Source organism: Mustela putorius, unplaced genomic scaffold (genome assembly GCF_011764305.1).
Source record: "Mustela putorius furo isolate JIRA1106 unplaced genomic scaffold, ASM1176430v1.1 tig00003896_pilon_pilon_pilon, whole genome shotgun sequence".
Classification (NCBI taxonomy): domain Eukaryota; kingdom Metazoa; phylum Chordata; class Mammalia; order Carnivora; family Mustelidae; genus Mustela; species Mustela putorius.
This window is the reverse complement of record NW_025422045.1, coordinates 3,209,376-3,231,577: the sequence shown is the minus strand read 5'-3', so window position 1 is coordinate 3,231,577 and position 22,202 is coordinate 3,209,376. Positions and strand designations below refer to the sequence as shown.

At 48.3% G+C, this 22,202-nt stretch overlaps 1 protein-coding gene across 2 annotated transcripts in view; it reads left to right on the top strand.

The window, feature by feature from the left end:
* MYO1E (myosin IE) overlaps positions 1-22,202 on the top strand; it is a 196,550-nt gene that overhangs the window by 164,692 nt on the left and 9,656 nt on the right. For both annotated transcript variants that reach the window (XM_004777274.3, XM_045067508.1), the window contains exons 20-26: positions 3,366-3,480; positions 3,730-3,899; positions 3,983-4,128; positions 11,823-11,969; positions 12,775-12,932; positions 14,017-14,109; positions 16,616-16,817. In XM_004777274.3, coding sequence (XP_004777331.1) covers positions 3,366-3,480; positions 3,730-3,899; positions 3,983-4,128; positions 11,823-11,969; positions 12,775-12,932; positions 14,017-14,109; positions 16,616-16,817 — 1,031 coding nt within the window. The remainder of the gene's footprint in view (positions 1-3,365; positions 3,481-3,729; positions 3,900-3,982; positions 4,129-11,822; positions 11,970-12,774; positions 12,933-14,016; positions 14,110-16,615; positions 16,818-22,202) is intronic.

The following is a 22,202-nucleotide window of genomic DNA, read 5'->3' as shown; positions in this document are numbered from 1 at the left end:
CTCCCCGCCACAGCACCTCTCCTGCCCCTCTCTGCACAGGGATGGCTGCATTCGCCCCCTTCTCCCCCTTTGTCCGTGCCTTCGGTGTCCTCACCCCTGCTCCCAGTCTCTCCCTAGGTCATTCCCCACATCCCTGCTCCTTGTAGCCCTCAGCGTGCGCAGCAGGTTTAAGAAGTCGTGGAGTAGTTTCTCTTCTTTCTCATTGTTTCTCTCATCCATCCTCTTGAGGTGATAGGCCATTGTGTACCCAGAGCCTTGTACAGAACATGGCTCATAGCAGGTGCCCACCAGTTACTTAGAGTGTCCAACAGTGTCTAAGCTGAAAGGGACTTATTGGTCCCACACAGGAGGCTTGGGTAAACTTACGTCCTTGCCTGGGCGACACCAGTCAGGTTATGCCACATGGACGTAGGCTTCCTCCTTGAAGGCAGCACAGAGCTCACAGTGGGGAGTCTCAAGACTTTATCTTGAAAACCCTGAGGGAGTCTGGAAAGAACTTTGAGGAGACAAGGAGGAGTAGAACTCTCTGGGTTCGTGGAACAGAAATATTTGGCATCAAACATGCCTTTTACGATTCACAAACATAATTAGACCTCCACAGATTCATTGGAGGAACTTCTTTCTCTTTCCTGATGGGGAGGTGGTCACTTTGAGCCTCATGAACGTCTGTAGGAAGTTCTCCATTCCTAAGCTAAATTCCTTGGAGCAGAACCCGTCAGTTCTTCTGCCCAGTTAGCTCTGGGACCAGGAAATGAAGACATTACTTCTTAAAAATGGAGAAACTTCTGGAACTAACTGAGTTTAAGCATCATCATTTCCTGAGGTTCCTTGAACAATCACAAGACTCCATTTCAAGAGTCTGTAGTGAACTTGGCAAAATTAATCATCAGATCAAGCGGAAATAACATGAGAACTGGCAATGTTGGTGATAGTGGAAACACTCAAACTTGAGGCAAATCCTGGTCTTGCCGTGAGTTCTCTCTTTTACAATGGGCCCCACGGCCGCTGTTCTGCCGCAGAGGATCAGCCGGAGACCGAGAAATGATAATGGCTGTAACTGAATGGCTTTAAGAACCATAAAAATTATTAAATAAATAAGAGGCACACATCAGTAGAACCCGTTTATGAGAAGTTTGTGGTAGCATTTTCCACTTTGAGTTATTTGTAGCTTCACAGCGATTTCATTTCCAAATATAAAATGAAAATGTTGTGTCATACACCATTAAGCAACCCACAGAGCAGTTCCTGTTCTTTCTAAAATGGGATGGAGTGATTTATCAGTACAATGCAGAACTCCTCTGTTGTTTTATACCCGCTCTTACTTTTTTGTCTTGCTAAATTTTCACATATAATTAGAACAGCCTCAATATTTTTCAGACTTTTTTTTTTTTTCTGCTGTAGTTGAACTGTGGGCTTTACTTCCAAAGTCAAGGTTTATTTTGGGTGTGCTTTTCCTTGTCTTCCTCCTAAATGTTTTATCGCCATCACCTGATTCTTCTTTTCCCATCTTTTTACGCACACACGCACACACTCACCGTCACCAATAATCTCCCCCCTCCCCCGTCACTCGTCCATCTGCATTGAGCCCTGACATTGCAAACACTTCTACAAAAACTGGTTTTTAAAAATCGACCCTTATGGTTCCGTCCTGACTTTTATAGTAAATGCGCTGACTATACAAAATAACCCATTTGCTCTAAGAACCCACATTAGACATCAGACACCAAAAGGTTTGGTTTTGCTTATTTGTTACATATGTCCATGATTTGGGGTTTATTTTTCTCTCTTTGTTTTCCTTTTTCTTTCTTGAACCTCCCTCTAATCCCCTTGACTTGTGGAAAAAACCTAAGACCCAGCTGATCTTTGATAATCTATAGGAAGTTGGGAATTGGTTGCCTCCTGCTTTCTGAGTCACAAGTGTATTTTCTGTGACACTCCCAAAATAGTTCTGGAAAAGAAGAAAACAAGGCTTACTCAGAAACCCAACACTCAAGATAAGAAAGACCAACGAATATTCTTCAAACAAGCAACCGCAGAGCTCAGATTTTAAACATTCTAAGCAAATGTGCAACTGAGTCTTCCTTTTGTTTTTCAAAATCCACTCCTCATGCCTGTTGTTAATGGTGCTGAAGGCTGTGGAATGAAGCAGCGCCTTCCCTTTGAAGTTTGAGATGTTGTTTTTGCACAGCTGGGACTGTGAAAAGCAGAAGCTGAATGACAGGAAGGGACAGATGTGGCTCCTGAGTATAGACCCAGATAAATGGAGGCGACAAATCAAGGCTGGCTGCCTTCAAACTGAATTCACTTGTTTACTTCTGGAATATTTCTGCACTGACTTGTCATCTTTACTTGTGTTCATTGGTACCTCTTATTTGTTTCCTAGAGAGTCATGAAACCCCCTTCCTAGGTGAACGAGAAAGTTTCCCACCATTTCAAGAGTGGCTCCAAAGGCAGATTTGCAGAGAAAGACTCGCATGTCAAAGTGAGGAAGAGCCTGGCAGGGCATGGAAGACCCTTGATTCACTTTCCAGACCCTCCCAGATAACAGAAATATGTGGCTGGTGTTGTCATTGATGAGCCAAATGAAATAAGGTGTTCTGGGATATAAATCTAGAAGGATTCCCGAGCCACAGTGGGCATTCGGCACCTCACAGCTGTTTGCGCCCGTCTTCGTTGTTCCGGAGCTCCGCCGAGGGGTGTGGGGAGGTCAGGACCATCCAAATGGCTCACGTCTCAGGACCTGCCAGTGTCTGATACGGGCCCTTAAGCCGTGAACCGACGTCTGTTCGTTGCGCGTCTGCAGTCCAGCTCCAGTAGCTCTGGTGGTTATGCTCGGGCCCAGTGAGTCCTTGGAGACTGTGTGCAGTGGGACATGTGTACTTCATGGAACTGAAAGTAAGGCAGGCCTCCCTCCACAGCAGCACGAGCTCTGCTCCGATAGAAGCTGGAAACTCTGTGAAGAGGCTACACACAGTCGCAAACAGCCGCCACCTCTGACCCATTTCGCCTGGCCCGCTGCTCTCCTCTTGCCATCAAGACCGAGAGCCAGTGGATAAATGCTGAGTCCCTCATTTGATGCGCACAGGTTATGGGCAAGGCAGGCATTATCAAGGCCTGACTGACCTTCAAGATATGGCTGTTTTCCATTCGGTTTTCTTTTGTTAAGCGAATAAAATAGAGATAAAGATGTCCCAGTGATTCTAAAGAGTATGCCCTAGGAACAAAGTTTTCATGTGTGTTCATGAGTCTGAGAAGCTGCTTCCCAGGTTATGTCCTTGACTAACCTGAGTGTCCCTGAGATAACCAAAGAAAGTGACGTTCAGGTCTTGTGAGTTGGCTCACGTTTGCCCTCTCTACGTTCACAGCTATTTCTTCTAGAAGAAATGAGAGAGAGAAAGTATGATGGGTACGCGCGTGTGATACAGAAGTCGTGGAGGAAATTTGTGGCCCGGAAGAAATACGTCCAAATGAGAGAAGAAGGTATTTTAGTCGTTTGTGGGTTGGTTTTGTTGTTTTGTTTGTTGTTTTTGTTTTTTCCCATGCATTTAGCAAATCTCAAGAATAATTTTGAGCTTAGATGAAGTTATAGGTTCACTTTACTCTGTGTATAATGTCATGCGTTAAAAACCTTGCGTTCGTGTGGCATTTCTCTGTGTTTTTCCACACAATTTTCCTCCTCTTTCCGGAGGACTGACCCTCCCATCTTCTCTGTCTTTTCGGTTAATACAGCCTCAGACCTCCTGTTGAACAAGAAGGAGAGAAGGAGAAACAGTATTAACAGGAACTTCATCGGGGATTACATCGGGATGGACGACCACCCAGAACTCCAGCAGTTTGTGGGGAAGAGGGAGAAGATCGATTTTGCAGACACAGTGACCAAGTACGACAGGAGGTTCAAGGTACGCACGGACCACAGGCCGGCATGGGGAACGTTGCCACTGTGACACGTCTGTCCACCTCCCTAAATCACCTCTCCTTCCAGGGTGTCAAGCGAGACTTGCTTCTGACTCCAAAGTGCTTGTACTTAATTGGACGAGAGAAGGTCAAACAGGGTCCAGACAAAGGCCTGGTGAAGGAAGTGCTGAAGCGGAGAATCGAGATGGAGAGGGTCTTGTCCGTGTCCCTCAGGTGAGTGGCAAGTGTCGGAGGCACAGGGCTGCCTGACCCTCCTCATCACTGCCATCTGCAGTCGCAGCCGGGAGAAAGGCCTGGCCAGGTCCCCCAGTTGTGAAAATCGTGGTGAAAAGAACCGAGTGTCCTATTTTGCCCTGAGAAGACTGGACCTTCAAAGCGTCTCAAAAATGAGATTCCAAGAAATGGCCTTCTGGTCAGTTGCACTAATCAAGGGGTACGCAGATCTCTTGTTCTTTGCAAATGTGAGAGAAAAACCTGATATTGAAAACTGAGTATGACTGTTCTGACTAAAGTGGGGCCAAGGGACCAGAGGCCTATTCCCAAGCCCTCCTCACCCATGTGGGAGATCTGACCCACTTCACACCAAAGGCCCAAGCAGAGATGGCCAGCCACTCATCAGTATTGCTTTTTAGTTGGTTGTGACCATGGGTTGCCCTGGGAGGGAAGTGTCTTTGGACTCCTGAAGTTCCTTTTTGCCTGTTCGTGCATGGAGAGAGTACAAATGGTCTCCACAGTCTGTAGCCTCGGAGTCCTTACCAAATGCTCCCTTGAGCCCCAGGTTCACAGGCAGGGGCTCTGGCTCTTCCTGTCAGCACTTGGGCTTTCTTTTGATGGAGGGGCTTGTATGTGTGAGGAGACTTCACTAAATCCTCCCAGGCTCAGATCTCCCAGACGAAGGTCCGTCTGATGAGAGGAAATCCTCCCAGCCCACAGAAGGCTGAGAAGAGAGGAAGAAAACCTCCTTCGGGCTCAGTAGTTTCCCCCTTGAGTTGTGTCCCTGGAACCTCTGTGGAGATTGTTGCTTCTGTCAGGGAAAGGTGTGGGCGCCATTGCACTGAACGTGGTGATGTTCTGGTTGCTTATGAACACGTCTTCTGGAATTGGGACACCTCTCTACCCTTATTTCACAGAGAAGACAAAACTGCCACTCTCGGGGAAAGAGTCCGGGTTTTGGGTGCTCAGGCCTCCAACCTACCAGGCTGGAAATCCTGGCTCCGGTGTATAATCCAAAACAGATTTCAGGTTGTGTCCATTCTTGCCTGAGTCACTGGTTTCTGATTCTCTCTGTTCCCGATTCTCCTGATAAAGGAAAAGCCGGGTGGTGCGTGAGATTAAATGTTTAAAACCTTTCAGTTGAGGATGTGATGAAACTTCTAAGCAGACGAGTCCATCCACTGCCTTTCTGCAGTGCCCTATCAGGTGGGCCTCGCTGCCCTGCGTGTTGAGAAAGAGCTCTAGGTGTCGTCCTGTCTCTCAGAAGGTCTTCCTGAGCATTCAGCTCACCAGCTGGTGGGTCACAGCCTGAGCTGGCCACACTTCCTGGCTAGCTGGGCTCTGAGGCCACCCTTGTTGCTCCAGGAACCCAACTGGAAGCTTCTTGTTTCCTTGCATAGGGACCATGCCTACACCTGGGCAGACGGGGTCAGCCGAAACACGCTACGTGTTCCTGACAGGAGCTATGGCTGAACGCCAAGGGATCTTAGCTCCGGGGCGTATGTGCTCGTTACTCTGAGAGGGATTATTACTCTTCCTGTTATTACTGCTCAGGCCTGTCTTTAGCCTTCAGACCACTCAGGCGGTGCTTGATCATAAGTAATCATATGTCTACGTTCGTATCAGCCACTTTGACACTATCTTTTTTGTCTAGTCCTTGAGATTTATCAAGGTGTGTGGGATCTCCCCCACTCAGATTTTTTCCTTTCTTTTCTCTCACAGCCTCTGGAGATCGTGGCTCTTGGTAAAGCCACCTTCCTCTGCCTCCTCTTGAGTATTCGTGGTCTAGACCTTTGCTCCCTATAGCCTTCCCTTATTAGAGGATATAATAAAATGAGGTACTCAGCCTAAAAGTTGTTCTGGTTCTCCGGAAAGAAAAAAGAGTCTGAGTCATTGTAACTTGTGATCTGTGCATGTTACAGTTACTGAACCTCACACTCACCAAATTTAACTGTTCCCTCATTTCCTTCATCCACTGGGTTAGGCCAGTAATCTAAACCAAGTGAGGAATGTAACCAGATGTGCAGAATCAAACCCAGAGGCGGAATTGATTGTGGTACCAGACCACCAAACGTGAGTGTGCGTGCGCGCACGTGCTCAAAATATTTCAGTACTGGTATAGAAAAGGATTTTTTTTTTTAAGATTGTATTTATTTATTTGACAGAGAGAAACACAGCAAGAGAGGGAACACAGCAAGAGGAGTAGGACAGGGAGAAGCAGGCTTCCTGCCGAGCAGAAAGCCCAATGTAGGGCTCAATCCCAGGACCCCGGATCATGACCTGAGCCAAAGGCAGACGCCTAACGACTGAGCCACCCAGGTGCCCCTAGAAAAGGATTTTAACAGTTTTAATTCCGCAAAAAAGTTGTATCATGTATATGTTAGCTGAAGGCAGGCTTAGTGCTTGACTGCTGGCTGGAATGATCACCCAGTGGCTTCTTCTAATGAGGACCATCGAGGTGCCCAGAAGCTCCGTCTTCTGGACCACTTCTAACTCTTATGACCCCTGTGAAAGCAGAATGGGCTCGCAGCTCCCGATCCAACCAACCAGCCATGCCAGAACAACCAAGTGACAGTTTGGGAAATGAGAGCATGACTATTTAATACGAAGGCCTAGTGTTGATTTCTTGAGGTGTGATCATGGCACAGTGGTTATTTTTGTCTAAGGAGGCTTTGTCTGGGCTGCCTGGGTGGCTCAGTCGGTAGAGCATGCAACTCTTGATCTCAGGGTTGTCAGTTCAAGCCCCATAGTGGGTGTAGAGACTACTTAAAAATAAAACCTTAAAAATGAAAATAATAAAAAGGCATTGCCTTTTTTTGATATACAGTGAAATATTTAAGAATAAAATATAATGTTTATGGGATGCCTGGGTGGCTCAGTTGGTTAAGCAGCTGCCTTCGGCTCAGGTCATGATCCCAGCGTCCTGGGATCGAGTCCCACATCGGGCTCCTTGCTCAGCAGGGAGCCTGCTTCTCCCTCTGCCTCTGCCTGCCATTCTGTCTGCCTGTACTCGCTCTCTCTCCCTCTCTCTGACAAATAAATAAAATCTTAAAAAAATATATATATATATATAATATTTACATTTTGCTCTTATGTTGCCTAGTTTGTGCATGGAAGTAGGGGTAGTGGGTGTTTAGACAAATGTGATTGTGGATTGATAATTGAAACCTCTAATGTATGGAGGTTAATTCTGCTGTTCTACTTTTTAAAAATATTGGAGGGCTCCTGGGTGGCTCAGTGGGTTAAAGCCTCTGCCTTCGGCTCAGATCCTGATCTCAGGGTCCTGGGATCAAGCCCCGCATCGGGCTCTCTGCTCAGCAGGGAGCCTGCTTCCCCTTCTCTCTCTCTGCCTGCCTCTCTGCCTGCTTGTGATCTCTCTCTGTCAAATAAGTAAAATCTTAAAAAAAAAAAATTAGAAGCTTTCCATAATAAGTTTTTTCTAATCCTCTGGTGACAAATTTTTTACCTTTTACAAATAGACTGAAATATATCTAATCAAGTTATCACTGAAAACTTTTTTTAAAGATTTTATTTATTTATTTGATAGACAGAGATCATAAGTAGGCAGAGAGGCAGGCAGAGAGAGAGAAGGGGAAGCAGGCTCCCTGCTGAGCAGAGAGCCCGATGTGGGGCTTGATCCCAGGACCCTGAGACCATGACCTGAGCCGAAGGCAGAGGCTTCAAACCACTGAGCCACCCAGGCACCCCTATCATTGAAATTTTTAAAAAAACTTTTAGTTAAAGAAAATATAGGATAGGCGCAAAAGCTAAGGGAAAGATGAAGACCACCGTTTCTCAAAGAGACTCCAGGATACTTTGAAAAGGAAAAATCCTGTCTCAATGAAACTTCAGTCAAACACTGCCTGCATTTCTGCCTTCATGGGAGAGCTGGTAAGAATATTGGGATGGCGCTGCCTGGATGGCTCAGTCATTAAGCATCTGCCTTCGGCTCAGGTCATGATCCCAGGCTTCTGGGATCGAACCCTATATCAGGCTCCTGCTCAACAGAGAGACTGCTTCTCCCTCTGCCTCTGCCTGCCACTCCCTCTGCTTATTCTCTCTCAGACAAATAAATAAAATCTTTTAAAAATTAAAAAGGAAATCAGGGACGGCACAGCAACATATAGTTGAGACACTGCTTTCTGGGGTTTGGGGTATCTGCTCATGAAGGCTGATGACTGTCAGTTTTTGAAGGATCCTTCAGGAGCTGCTTCTTGACCATGTGCTCAGCTGGCTTCCCTCTTACTGAGAAACTTAAGTTTGCTGGAACAGTGGCTCCAGGTGTACGAGCCTGTGTTCTTTGCTCTCACATTGTAGGTGATGAGATAGGTACCCTCATGTCTCCTACTTGGGGTTCTGTCCGGTGAAGCTTCTAACGGTCCTTGTCATTCCAGTAGCGGACCGCCAGAAGCCTGAGACCCCAAAGTACGAGGGGTCAGTAGATTTTCCAACACTTACATGCAATAGGAAAAGCAGCCTGCAAGAGAACCTTGGGTAGATGTTCCCCTCGTCACAGGATTCTCGCCCAGGATGCTTCCCTGCCTCGTTGCCTAAACTTGGCAACAAGAGCAGCCTGCTTTACTGCTACTCCACTGACCTGAATATTCCTGAAATCTTGACTTGATGTCACCTTTGATCTTTGGGAACCTGCACGCTGTCAACATTTTTGGACTGACGACTTACCTTCTGTCCAGCTCTGGGTTCGAAGGTGAATGAGAACACAGTCACTGTCTCAAGGAGCTCCCCATCATTCTGGAAGTGGGAGCAGGCATCTGAGTAACCAGGATACTCCTGGGATATGAAAGGCAGGAATGAACCTTCTCACCTCTTTCCTTGGGGCGCCTGTGTTGTGGCCTGACACAGTGTGTATCTACAATCTCAGAGAAATCAAGTGGGACCCAGGCTGGTGCCATTGGTTTCTCTGGATGGTAGAATTCTGGGTAAGGTTTATTTTCTTCTTTAACCACCTCTGAACTGTCCCGTTTGCTAAAAGAAACATATTTCATAATTAGGAAGAAAATTGTATAAAGATTTAAGTCAAGGTAGGGCTGGCCTAGGAAACTGCCTTTTCAGCTTAAAGAGAAAAAAAAAAAAACAAAACTCCTTGAAGTCTTTACTCAGTGTTTTGTAACTAATGTTTTTGTGAAAAAGATATTGGTTAAGGGAGTGAAACAAGATTTTCTAGTGTAGTCAGCAGTACAACAATAAGCCACAAAGATGAGGGATAAAAATGGAGTAGAGAGCCAAAGCAGGGGCTAGTAAAGGATCTTTCAACACAGGATACTACATCGAACATCTGTAAGAAATTGTAGCTTGAGCATATGAACAAGACAGGGGTGAGGTCCAAAGATAAGTCTGAGTTTTTAGAACAAATAAATGTAAAAGCTTTGTTTTCAGACCCTGGAGCAAAGGCTGAGGAGAGGCAAGTGAGCTGAAACTCTGGCCTGGCCGAGGACGGTTACACAGACTCCCATGCCTGGGTCCGCGGAGAGACGGGATTTTGAATGTGACAGTTGAAGTCAAACTGTCCAAACACTTTCTTGTTTCCAGACTCCTGGGCTAATGGACCCTGAAGTTTTGGCCTGCTTGCTTTTTTTTTTTCTTTATGGTCATGAAACTCCTAATCTGAATACGTTGAGCCAGTCAAGGTTGCTTGCGCTGGGTTCCCTTAGCCCTGTTGAATAAGCACTGCCCCACCCAAAGTACAGCCCGGCAAACAGACACATCCAGACACACATCCAGGAGCGCCCTGCGACGAGCAACTGAAACAGGAGTCTGGTTCCTCAGCCCACACCGAGAAAGGTGGGGCTTCTGGTTTTACTCTCTCCCGATTACATGCACTCCCTTCCTCATGCACTAGTCTCCCCCCTGGGCCAGGATGCGGGGATGCTTGGATTTTATTTCATTCATTCCAAATGACTTCTCGGTCAGTATCTTTGTTTGGAGGTCTGCAGTGCTATATCTGAAGTGATTAAGTCAATCCCAGAGTTTTCACCTACCCGGTAAGGGAATGGTGGCTACACCCTCTGAGGTGCATTCTCCCAGACTTTTAAGAATAAAGATTCCATTTCCTAGTTGGGAAAAGTTTATGAACAAGGAGGTATAGTCGAGATGGTGAGCTATCCTGCAAGACCTCGTCTTTCCATGGGAGGAGCAGACAGCTGACCTGAAGACTGCATTTCCCAGGCTTCCTTATGAGCTGGGGCAACCATGTGACATAGTGCTGGCCAATGGGGTGGGAGCAGAAGTGACTTGTACAACTTCCTGGCCGTACCTGGGAAAGGAAAGTGTAGATGCCTGGCTCCCAGTTGCTGTAACACAGTCACATTGGCCCCGAATTGCGTTTGCACCTGCTGTTGAGTAACAAGAGATAAAAACACAGTTGCCTCTGTCTGCCCAAAGAAGACCTCCCTGGTCCACCCCAGCCTTGGCATATTCATGGGACTGAACAGAGAGACCACAGGAGTTACAGTTTGAATGGATCAGAGTCTAAGTGGAAGAAGAATCCTTGTCCACCATACTTGCCTTCCTGTCTGCCTTTGTGACAGCACGGTCATCTACTGGTGCCCTGGTACCAGGGGCCCCATGAGCAGGCACAGCTCCTGTGTGATACAGTCCCGCCTTGGTTATTAAAAAGAAAAAAAAACATGTTGGCATTTCCTGCACTTGGGGGAATTAAAATGTTACTGAGGCCAGCTCATTGAAGCAGGTTTACTTTGTTTTTCATACCTGGAAAAACACCATCCCTAATGAAATGTTTCTCAGAAGGTTATCTTGGATATTTGACGGTGGTACTCAGAGGTCATTGTAAGCACGTGTATTATGAAACCTTAGGGGCTGGTGGCCTCCTTCAACTGAGTTATACATCTAATAGCCAGGGAATTAGAAGTCTCGATTATATGTGTGTTGTCATGTCCGCAAAGTCTAGGTGGGCCTTTACATGGTGTCTAATCAGCCACCTCTACCACAAAGCATTTTCCCTGGGACTGGGTTTGCCTGAGCCTCTTCCATTCCTCCTGCAGCTCCTTACGGGTCCTCCCTCCCGGCCCGAGTGTGCCCCCCCAGGCCCACCCTATCCACACATGCAGTTCCCCCAGCGGCTTGCTTGCCGTTGGGCCACATGCCTTGCCCATCTCTGCAGTTCGGTGTTTGTGCGTTCGGCAGCTGATGGAACACCATTTACACAGAGCCCAAACACCCAAAGACTTCCTAGTAAGTGCCTGCAAAGCCTGGGACACCGGTTTCCCTGTTGATAACTGAGCTACAGTGCTTCAAGTTAGGATTTAGTATCATAGCTACAACCTTATTGTAAACTCTACTAACTGGGCACATCTGTGGGACTGTTCATTTTCAGCCACATACAGTTTGTAAGTTTGGATTTTTATGATCTTAAGAACACAGAAGTTGAATCTGAACGTGGATTCTTTTTTTTTTTTTTTTTAAATACAGACTAAGATGTCCTTAAATTACCGCTCTTAAAATCATGTGAGAGATTTATTTTGATTATGCGTTTGATGGGTTATGAGCTTACTTCGGAAGCAGATTTCAGCAATTATGTAATTCATTATTGTGTTTTGTTTTAGAGATTTCACTTATGGCAAGACTATAAAAACCTAGTGCTATCTTACAGGGCGTTAAAAAAAGGGAGTAAACAGAAGCACAACTCTGATTAAGTCTTTCCAATGTCTTCTCAGTACTATGCAGGATGACATTTTCATTCTTCATGAGCAAGAGTATGACAGTTTGCTTGAGTCTGTCTTCAAAACTGAATTCTTGAGCCTCTTAGCAAAGCGTTACGAGGAAAAAACCCAGAAGCAACTACCTCTGAAATTTAGCAATACGTAAGTGGGGACCTGGGGCCCAAACTTCTGAGTAAAGCTTGGTTTCCCCAGAGAGGAGGGGAGGCGTGTGGGGGTGGAGCAGGCTCTGACCGGCTGCTGTGCCTCCACTTCCCCAGCCAGTCCTGGGAGTCTGCCAAAGACAGTCCCCATGGGTCTGCGTTTCTGGGAAGTGATATGGACAGCTACTTAAAATGAAGATTTTCCTGTCATATGGCATAAGAAAATACAAGTGAAAAGAGCAGACTGTGGGGTTGTGTCATGCAGGCATATAGGCAGTGTGAAAAAATAAAAACGGGGTAGTTTTGGAGTTGTGAGTACACTTCTCTTCAATTTGGATTTATTTTGGTTGCTAGCGAAGGGAATTTAATTAAATAATGACCCCTTGCTGTGCCAGGAAGATGTGGGCTTTCTTGTGTCTGGCATCTCTCAGTTCTCCCCCAGCATGACCGAGGGAAATTGCAGAGGTACAGCGACACATCATAGTAGGTGTGGCCTGGAAAGCGTCCCCTTTCCTACTGTCCCCTGGGCAGGCGCACCTGAGTTCACCTGGAGTGACGCTGGTACCTGTAATGGGCTGCCTCGCTCACCAGCCGGTTTCTCAAAGGCGCCGGGCCCTGCATTCTCCTGCCTCTGGGGTCGGGGATGTTGTCCCCCTCTGACAGCCCCAGGTGGGCTGCCGTCATCCGCGCTGGCCTCGTTCTACCAGACGCTTGCCCGGCAGCAGAAGTCCACGCTGGGGTCCACGAGTGCCATTTTTCTCACTGTTGTGTTCCTGCCCGTTACCCACAAATGTCCTTTGTCGCAGGCTTGAACTCAAGTTGAAAAAGGAAAACTGGGGTCCCTGGAGTGCAGGGGGCTCCCGGCAAGTGCAGTTCCACCAAGGCTTCGGTGACCTGGCCATTCTCAAGCCCAGTAACAAAGTGCTGCAGGTCAGCATCGGACCGGGGCTGCCCAAGAACTCCCGTAAGTGTCCCCGGGCACCCCCCACCTCGGCTTCCCTCCCCCTGCTTGGCACCAGGCTCGCTTCTCACCCAGTGCTCACGGTGGGTGCACACATCTGCAGGCCAGACCACCACGCGACCCTCCTCCTGCCCCCTGGCCCCGGATCTGACCCCCAGCTCCTTCCTTCAGTGTTGATGCCTGGTCAGTTCCTGCTCTTCTTGTTTCCTCAGCCCTTCTCTCTACAAGGAATTCCCTCTGCACCCCTCCTCCAGCTGGATTAATCCTACCTTCCTTTGTATCCTTCCTGAGACCTTATTTATTGTTTTCCTTTGCAATACACATGTCCCGGCACAGATGTCCTCTGCCCCACTCCTGCCCCCATGCCTCCATGTAGCTGCAACTTGTTTTCTAGCTCCTCATGTCTGCGTCGAGGGCATGAGTGTGCTTCCACCCTTCGTGGTGTCTGTGTCATTGGAAGACTAGACTTGAGATCTTGCAGGAAAGGCTCTTGACCCAAGCAGAGGTGGAGTGAGCCCTGAAAAGCGCTGGGACCCGTGACCCGCAGCACTCACACGTTCAGCCTCTGTGCCGTGTTCGGAATATGAGTGTGAACCTGAAAATGACCCCTCTTTTTCTCTTTTAAGATTTTTATTTGTTTGAGAGAGAGAGAGCACGCATGGGAGGAGGGAGGGCCAAAGGAAGAAGCAGACTCCCCACTCAGCAGGGAGCCGGAGGCGGGACTCGATGCTGACACTCCGGGATCCTGACCCCAGCTGAAGGCAGTCGTCCAACCAACTGAGCCATCCAGGCGCCCCCTCCCCCTCCTCTTTCTCTTTTGAAAGCCTACAAAGTTAGAAACACTGTTACAAGGTTGTTTGTAAAGGCATGGTCTCTAACATTTCAAAACCATAGTTCCGTGGACATACCTTCCGGCCCCTCCAGCCCAAGAGCTCCCAAGACAGTCTCTCCACTCCCACCTCCTGCAGATACGGCCGGAGCCCGGATTCCACACTTCACCGGAGGTTCCCGTAAGCAAACGACTAGCAGAAGCCATAAAACCAACCGGCGGCGCTGATTTTGACTTTGGCTCGCTTGTTTATTTCAGGTCCCACCAGAAGGAACACCGCTCAAAACAGAAGTTACTCCGGTGGGATGCACAATGCCAACTACCCAATGAGAGCTGCCCCTCCCCCTCCAGGTAAGCCGTGTGTGCGCCGTAGAACAGGCCCTCTAATCGGGACCCCCTAACTTGGACAACGTATTTGGGAACGAAACCCAGAAGCAAGGAAGTGCACACGTATCAGCGGGCCGTGAGCCCTTTCAGTACCAACACAATGGCCCTGCTTGTGACCCCGACATGCAGGAGAAGTATGAGCTCGAGAGGCTGGAGTCAACGATCTGGGTTTCATTACCGAGCAGCATTACTCCCTGAGGAAAGGCTTCTTACATCAGTAAGAGAAAAAGGAGTTCCTTGTCTGTGGCAAGCAGAATGTTGTCAGCTTTTCAGTCATAGGATGCGGCCTTCCTGGGCCTGGGAGCCCGTCAGCTGTGACCGCGACACCACTACTGAGTTCCAGCCGAGGATCACAAGGATATTTTGTAACTAGTTGGTACCTTAATGAATTAAGCAGAAGATTTTTATTTTTGGTCAGATCGGTTCTAGGACAAGTGGTCTAAACACGGAAGTAGTATCTAAAAGGATTACAAAATGGACACAAAACATTTTTTAGGTCTTATGTTTCCTGTTTCTCATTTTTTACGATAAAACTACTGCATGCAGGTCAATAACATCCAGACCTGAGTAAATGCAAGATTTCTTGCCTATAAAAACCCATTTAGTGCTTCCCAAGCGCTCTCAAAATTTCCAAGATGTTTTTCCATCACTCACCAAATTCAGTCAATCGAGAACTGTCCCCAGAATATTTGGTATTCATAAGCTTAGGTGTCTAGGTCTGAAGGGGTCATCTTAGGACCACACTCACATAACTCAAATCATCTCACACAAGGGAATCCCATTTGTAGCCGTGTCCAGAGGAAGCGGCAAAAAGCATTTCTTTTGTTTCTTGCTCCGTAGTCTCCCTGTTGTGTGCTAAAACACGAACACCCGTGCCTAGCAGTAAGAAAGTAGTTCTCATCTTTTCTGGAGTCCCCATGCTGTCTGGCCCGGATCTCTCTCTTCCCCTCTGCCTTCACCCTTGAAGAAAATCCAAGCACAAAAGAACATAGGAGAACCAGTGTAGGATTATGTTACTACTTATGTGCTAGCTCTCCTCCCCTGGGCAAGATCCTAGCCAGAAGACCTGGAAAGCTCATTTGCCTCAGCTAGGTTGGCCAAAGTTGCCTTAGACCAAATACCTGACCTTGAGCTTGGCTCCCAACCTCTCTACATGACTTCTCCATCAGTAAAATGAAACAGTTGGACCTGAATCCCTTTTATCAGCCTTTTCTCACACTATCTGTGGTGAAGGAACAAGGTCAGTTGGGGTTTTTTTTTCCCTCTTTCTTTTCTTATTTCTTTCTTTCTCAACCCATTGCAAACCATACTTTTGTAAGATAAAATAAAAACTACTTGAAGAATGGAATTTTAAAAACAGTCAAATAGAAGCCCAAATTTCTTACTGGATTCAAATGACATGAAACATGTCTGTGAAACTGCTGTGAACGTTTCTGAGTGCTTATCCTTAATTTCTGAACTTATTGAGGGCAAGTGGCCCATCCGTAGACCTCTCACTTGGAGTATCACAGCCATTAGAGCACGCCCCTCTCCTTGACAACCTTGGCAGCAAGTAGGGGCTCACCAGGCTCCTTGTTTCCTTAAGGAAGAAACTGACATACTGACGGGTCACAGATCTTGCTCAAGGTCAACAGAGCCAATGGAGGCAGAGCCAAACTTGACTGGCTAGTGTTTCTTATAAACTAGGGCCATCCCGTCTGTACCAAAGAGTTCTTAATTCATTTGGAAGAGGTTTTGTGGTTGGTTCACCAAAATGTGCCTTGGGGAGTCTTGTTCTCCTTCATTCTTGCCCAGATCTGTCAGTGGGAGAGGAGATAAGAGAGCAGAGTCCATATACACAATGACATGATGATGCCCCTTTCAGCCTGGGCCTGTGGCTTGGAGCCCATCACCATATTCCATTACTTACCAGATCATGTGAGCTTGACTAGGAACAGGTGTCTGGCTAAGAGAGCTTGCCCTGTCTGTACTGATGCAACCAGCGGCCACATTTCCCCTGCCTGTGTGGAGTGCTCCCTCTCCCTCCCATAGCCGGCTCCTGCAGAGGACACCTAAGGCTGACCCCTTGAAAATGGATGTCCAGCTGTTTAAAGAGCTGCCTGCCAACTCTCTTAAATCCTAACGTCATAATTCTTAGATCAACGAATGTGCCTGCCGACACATGGCAAGCCTACCTTTCCTTGCATGGGGGCTTTGACACCCTGAACATCTGGTTGTTCTAATGTCAGGTTCAACAAGCATGTGTGAGTGTCTGCTGTGTTCCAGCCACTGGCTCGGCACCTTACGATGTATTAGCTCGATTCCTCACGATTTATTTGTAGTCATGCCCTCTGTATTTTCAGATGGGAAAACAGAGGGCAAGAGAAGCTAAGTAGCTTGCTCTTGGCTAAGAGATGGAAGGAATTTGGAGAGCCTTTTAGCAGAAGATCAGAAATGGACGCGTTGTTTTCTCTCCTTCTCCTGTCTTTAGGTTACCATCAGAATGGAGTCCTCAAAAACCAGTTTCTGCCACATCCCCATGCTGCTGGCAACCAGAGGTTAAATCAGAAAAGTCTCTACACCTCCATGGCCCGACCACCCTTGCCACGACAACAGTCCACCGGCTCAGACCGAGTGTCTCAGACGCCGGAGAGCTTGGATTTCCTGAAGGTCCCAGACCAGGGTGCTGCCGGGTAAGCGTCCCACCTCCCCTAGACGACTCTGGCAACCTCTCTCTCCCTCGATCACAACAAGGTCCGGGGATTTCTTTGGGCAGTCTCTGAGTGCTTCTACGGTTGTTTTCTACCTGCCTGTTTTAATCCAGGAGCCAAAGCCAAGGCCATGGGGCTTGTGGTAGATATTTCTGGAAGTACAGCCAGGTTGATAGACATAGTTTCTTCTCTGGAGACGGCTTACTGTGAACCTCAGAGAGGGTCCCCTTCAGCCCTGAGACTCTGTGACCTGTCTTGTTGTCTGGCAGGGCTGAGGAATGATGGGGTTTTGATCTCCGTGCAGGCAGTGGCATAAGCCCTGCAGCTCAGGGCGCCCTTAGAAACTGAAGGATGACATCCCAGCCTTCTTTAAGGTATGGATGTTCTTATGCATATGGATCTTCAGGGCCTCAAAATGAGAGCCTGTCTGCCTTTCTAGAACTGAAAGTGAAGACTGGTAAAAAGAAACCCAGGGTTTTTAGCTGGAGGAAGGAAAGACTTCTGGAGCTCTATATTGATATCCCAAGGAGTCCTTGGTGTGGAAAGGGGGTTAGACACGTCCTGCGGAGTCACTGGGCATAAGACAGGCCAACTTTAAGACAAGTCAGTGAACTCTGCCAAGAGGTTGATTTTGACATCAGTGAACAAAGGAGCATTCTAGAAGCCCAAAGGTGAACTGCCTGGGCTGTAAGGAGCGCCTTGTCCCTGGAAGTGTTCAGGCACAGAGTAGATGGAAATAACCAGGCAGAAATACTGTAGAGTGATGTTGTCAAACACCAGATCAGGGCGAGCATCTTAGCTCAATCCGTGTTAACCCCTCCAGCACTGGACCTGCTGCGTCCGCTCTGTGAGCTCCGTCTTCCTCATCCAGGCCCTGGTGTGCTACCACCAGGCCGGCAGGTTGTTGGGAGGACCCGAAAGAACGTCCATAAAATGCCTGGCAGTGTACCGGATGTGTAAGGGGCTGCTCGGTCAGCCGTGGCTTGACGACGGTGATGGCGGTGACGGTGATAACAACCGTTACCTCATGGTGGTTGAACTTGTGACTTGGAAGGTTTCATCCCACCCCCATGATCCTCAGTGGCGGAGTAGTTTTCCCCGCTGAACCCCAGAATGGGCCTGCTCCAGGCCCCTCTTCCCCGCCCTGGGGCCCGCCTCCATTTTCCATTCTCTCCTTGTCTTTAGGATGATGAGGTTTCGTGTCTGGTCAGGAGACATGTGTATGACATAGAGCTGTGCCGGGAGAGAAACAACAGCTCCTCCCATCCCCTCCTAGGCCCCGTTACAGGATGTTTTTCCTGCCTTGTCAGCTTCCTTCGAAAAGACCACGAAGCTCTTATGAAAGTAACCACACTCTCCTGGGGTTCCTTTCCCGCCGGCTAGTCTCACCTCATTTGGGCTCCAGATACGAAAGCAGCTCAGTTTTTTACTCATGGCTGTCTGTAGAGGGGTTGTAGCCCTTCGCTGGGTCTCTCCCCACTTACCGCCACGCTTGTGTAGACAAGCTGCTCCCCACTGGTTCCGGGGATCACGGCCTACCTGACTGGGGCGTGGTCGAAAGCAGTAGTTCTCCGACTCTAAGGTACGCAGAATCACCTGGAGAATTTCCTGGCCCACTTCCAGAGTGTCTGGTTTAGCAGGTCCGGAATGGTACCCAAGAATTCCCATTTCTACCAAGTTCTCAGATGCTGTTGCTGCTGATCCAGGGACCACATTTTGAAAACCGCTCATCTGAAGGCATCTGTTGTCTCATTGATAAAGCCAGGAATGATGCTGTGTACAAGTGAATTCAAAGGGTGCTGTCGAGGCGCTAGGATTTTTAGTCCATAACCCAGACCTATGCTCTCCGGAAGGATGGACATGTGAAAATAGTCCAGCAGCCCTTCCTGGACCAGGGTTGATGTCCCCACATAGGCAAGGGATGAAAATCCATCAACAAAATGCACCAAATCTCTTAGCTCTGTCTGTTAGCTTCCTACTTGCTTTCGCTTTGGCAAGCAAGACCATCTTTCCAGCCCTGCTTTGCAAGTTACAGACTTGCACACCAGCCAACTGGGAGCATCTGTCAGCCAAAAGCAGGCAATTTAGGAACACTGTGTCTTAACTGAGGCTGCTCCCTTCCAGCCCTCGGCTGCCTGGCTCCCCATTTAAGTCTCGTCACGCCCTTTGCCACCTCTGGGTCTCAGCATACGTGATGGCATATCAGGCATATGTGACATTGGCTTGGCAATGGCCGTGAGGCTGGAGGGGAGGGCACCTTTGCACCCGTCTACCAGGAAGGAGGCTGTTCCTGGCTTCCTGTGGTGCGTGTCCTCTTGCCCGGCGCACTCCGCCCCGGTAGCTACAAGAATCCCAGCCAGCCTCTCCTTTGCACCCTGAGATCTGCCGTGATGCCAACATTCCTTGAAAAATCACATGCCGGTCAAAGGGCTGAGCTGCTTCTTCGGATTTCATTTCTAAAACACATGAAGGGAAAATTAAAATAATTTCTAATGTGATCAGAGACCTTATACGGGCGTGAGACACATGCCCGAGGCATTTTGGGAGTCGTGGGGTCGGCTGCCTTTAACAGCTGCTCTTTGCCAAGAAAACACGAATTGCGTTCATTTCACAGCAGCCTGTTGGAGCAAGCAGCAGACTCTGGGATCCCAAATCTTTCCACAAACACGAACGCTGCTATATACATCACAGCTCCAAGCAGTGACCTTGAACGTGCCAATTCATTGAAAACCAGATAATGGTGGTCTTTCTCTGCTTGGGTGTTCACACTCTTGGGCTTATCTTCCTTTTCCCTCTCCCACCCCCGGTGCACTTTTCTGTATGGATGCATTTAGCATAAGCAATCATTTCTTTTGGATCATGTAATGTGGATAAAATCAAATGGTGTAATTAGCACCTCGAGTTAATTCCAGAAAGTCTCGGTCAGTTTATTTTAGGTTCAGCCAGGTTTTCTGGAGGGAGCACAAAGCCTTCACTAAATTACCATCCTAACTGGGTTCTTTCCCCTCGCCTTGCCTTGTTTGTGACACGGGAGCTATTCTTGGTGGCATCTTCATTGTCACTGGCTGAGGAGACAGAGAGAGGAGGTGTCCTGCAGTCTCTCAGCATACCTTTTGAAATGTCTGGTGCATGTTCTAGATCTTTCCTGACCCTCAGGAAAGACAACAGGTTAAGCAAGAGTCATACAAACAATTCACTCATCACCCTTTGCCCAGGAACACTGTCTTTTTGGTTGGCCTCTTTAATCCCGTGGGCCATTTCATGAGAGGGCAACTTCACGAAATTTCGAGATACCCCAGAGAAGCCGAAAAATATTGAAAGTGCTCAGAGCTGGGGCTTCTGGCCATGCCACAAAGAGGAGGGATCGATAGAAAAATTCAAATGCTGCCTGTGTGTCTCTTGACAAGATTCTCCTAATGGGGTCATATTTTCAAGGGGCTTAAAATTTCCAACAAGTGTCCAATAGCAATATTTCTCAACCCACAATCTACAGGAGCAGCAGCCGTATCCTGGCCCAGGCAGACATGAGGCTTAGGAATTCCTGGCATCCATTCCCACATTTCCAGTAATGTTTATAGATTCAACCTTTTGGAACCGAGTATATTTTAAAGAGCCAATGAAATAAAATGCCATTATTTTCCTTCTTGGAATTTCAAGACATAAATCTCACATCTGCAGAACAAAGGGGTGATACTAGAAAGCTTAATCTCAGCTCACCCTGGGATCAGCTAGGTACACCCAGCTGCCCCAGAGGTGTGGGAGCAGCGGAGATGCCCATAGAAGGTGGCCTGACGGTGTGCAGAGAGCACAGGAGTCACAGCTACAGGGACGGACTGGGTGTCGGTCCCTGATTTCATGTGTTCGTCCTTCACGGATTCAGGCATCAGATATTCACGGAGCCCCATGCCTGCTCTGGGCCACACGTTGGACACACGAGTCGCTTCCCTCATCACTAGCTGTGTCCCTTCCTGTTTGTCATGGCGTCTTTCCACACCTTGGGGTCCTCGCCTGTGTCGTAAGGATAATAATCTCAGGTTAAAGCCCACTCCTCAGGGTGTCTTGAAGACGAAGTAAGGGCTTTGCAAACGACAAGTGTTGCGCACCTTGAAAGTTGATGTGTGTTGGCTTTATTACTCTTGTCCCCGTGCTGTGGTCTTACTGGTAAATACTCCTGTTCTACCAGGACTGAAAGGCGGCTTTACTCTTAGGAACTCAGATCTCTGGACTCCATGCGGGTGGAAGCCTCAGGCATTGCAGGCTTTGGGCCAGAGTGGGGGAGGCGTTCTTGTTAAACATCCTTTGCTCCTTTCCCGGTGACAGCTCGCGTCCTACGGGCAGTGACAGGCCTTACCAGAGGAGAGCAAAGGCACAAACACTCAATTGCAGATAGCTTTGTCCTCACTGACGTCATCCGGGGCTTTGCTCTCTTGTGAGACTGGGCAGCTGTCCATAAGGGTTCAGCTGTGGGTCGGCAGCCTGAGGTCTCCGGGCAGAGGCCCCCCTCACCGGTCTTCCCCAGTCAGGAACACGGGGCTTGTCCCGTGGTGCGGTGCGTGCACAGCAACTTGGATGGGAGGCGCTTGAGGACTCGGGAAACCTTGTGGGGTGGTTTAGGATGGATTGCACCCGAGGTCTGGTGCCCTCCTCCGAAGAACGACGTGCTGCGAAAGCAAGTAGCCGTAGTTCACCTTCCCTGTGTGCTTGTTTTCCTCGTGGGGAAGAGATACACCCACATGGTAAGGATGGGTCGAGTCGCCGCAGGGAAACCGGATTACATTGCACCGAAGTTACGCAGAAGGAAACTGAATGGGCTCGGTGATGGGGAGTTTCAGAACTCAGCATTAATATGTATAGAGTGCAAAATAACTTAGGGAGATTCTGGAATTCTTGCCCCAACCCCCAGGGTCCCCATGAAAGAATTGCTTTTGGGGCACCTGGGTGGCTCAGTGGGTTAAAGCCTCTGCCTTCGGCTCAGGTCATGATCCCAGGGTCCTGGGATCGAGCCCCACATTGGGCTCTGCTCTGCAGGGAGCCTGCTTCCTCCTCTCTCTCTCTCTCTCTCTGCCTGCCTCTCTGCCTACTTGTGATCTCTGTCAAATAAATAAATAAAATCTTAAAAAAAAAAAAAAAAAGAATTGCTTTTGTAACAGTCTTCAGTCATGTAAAGCTTATTAGGAGGGCCCGTGTCCTAAGACACCAGAGGTGCCAGAACAATCTAACTCCTACCTGTGTGTTAACGAAACCAGTTCAGGCAAGACGTGTGTAGACCAGTGAACGGGCCACCACGACCGAGTGGGGACAGCAGCGTGCTGGTGTGGCTTTCTGGAGATAAAAGGGCCAGAGTTGGGGCACTTGGGTGGCTCAGTG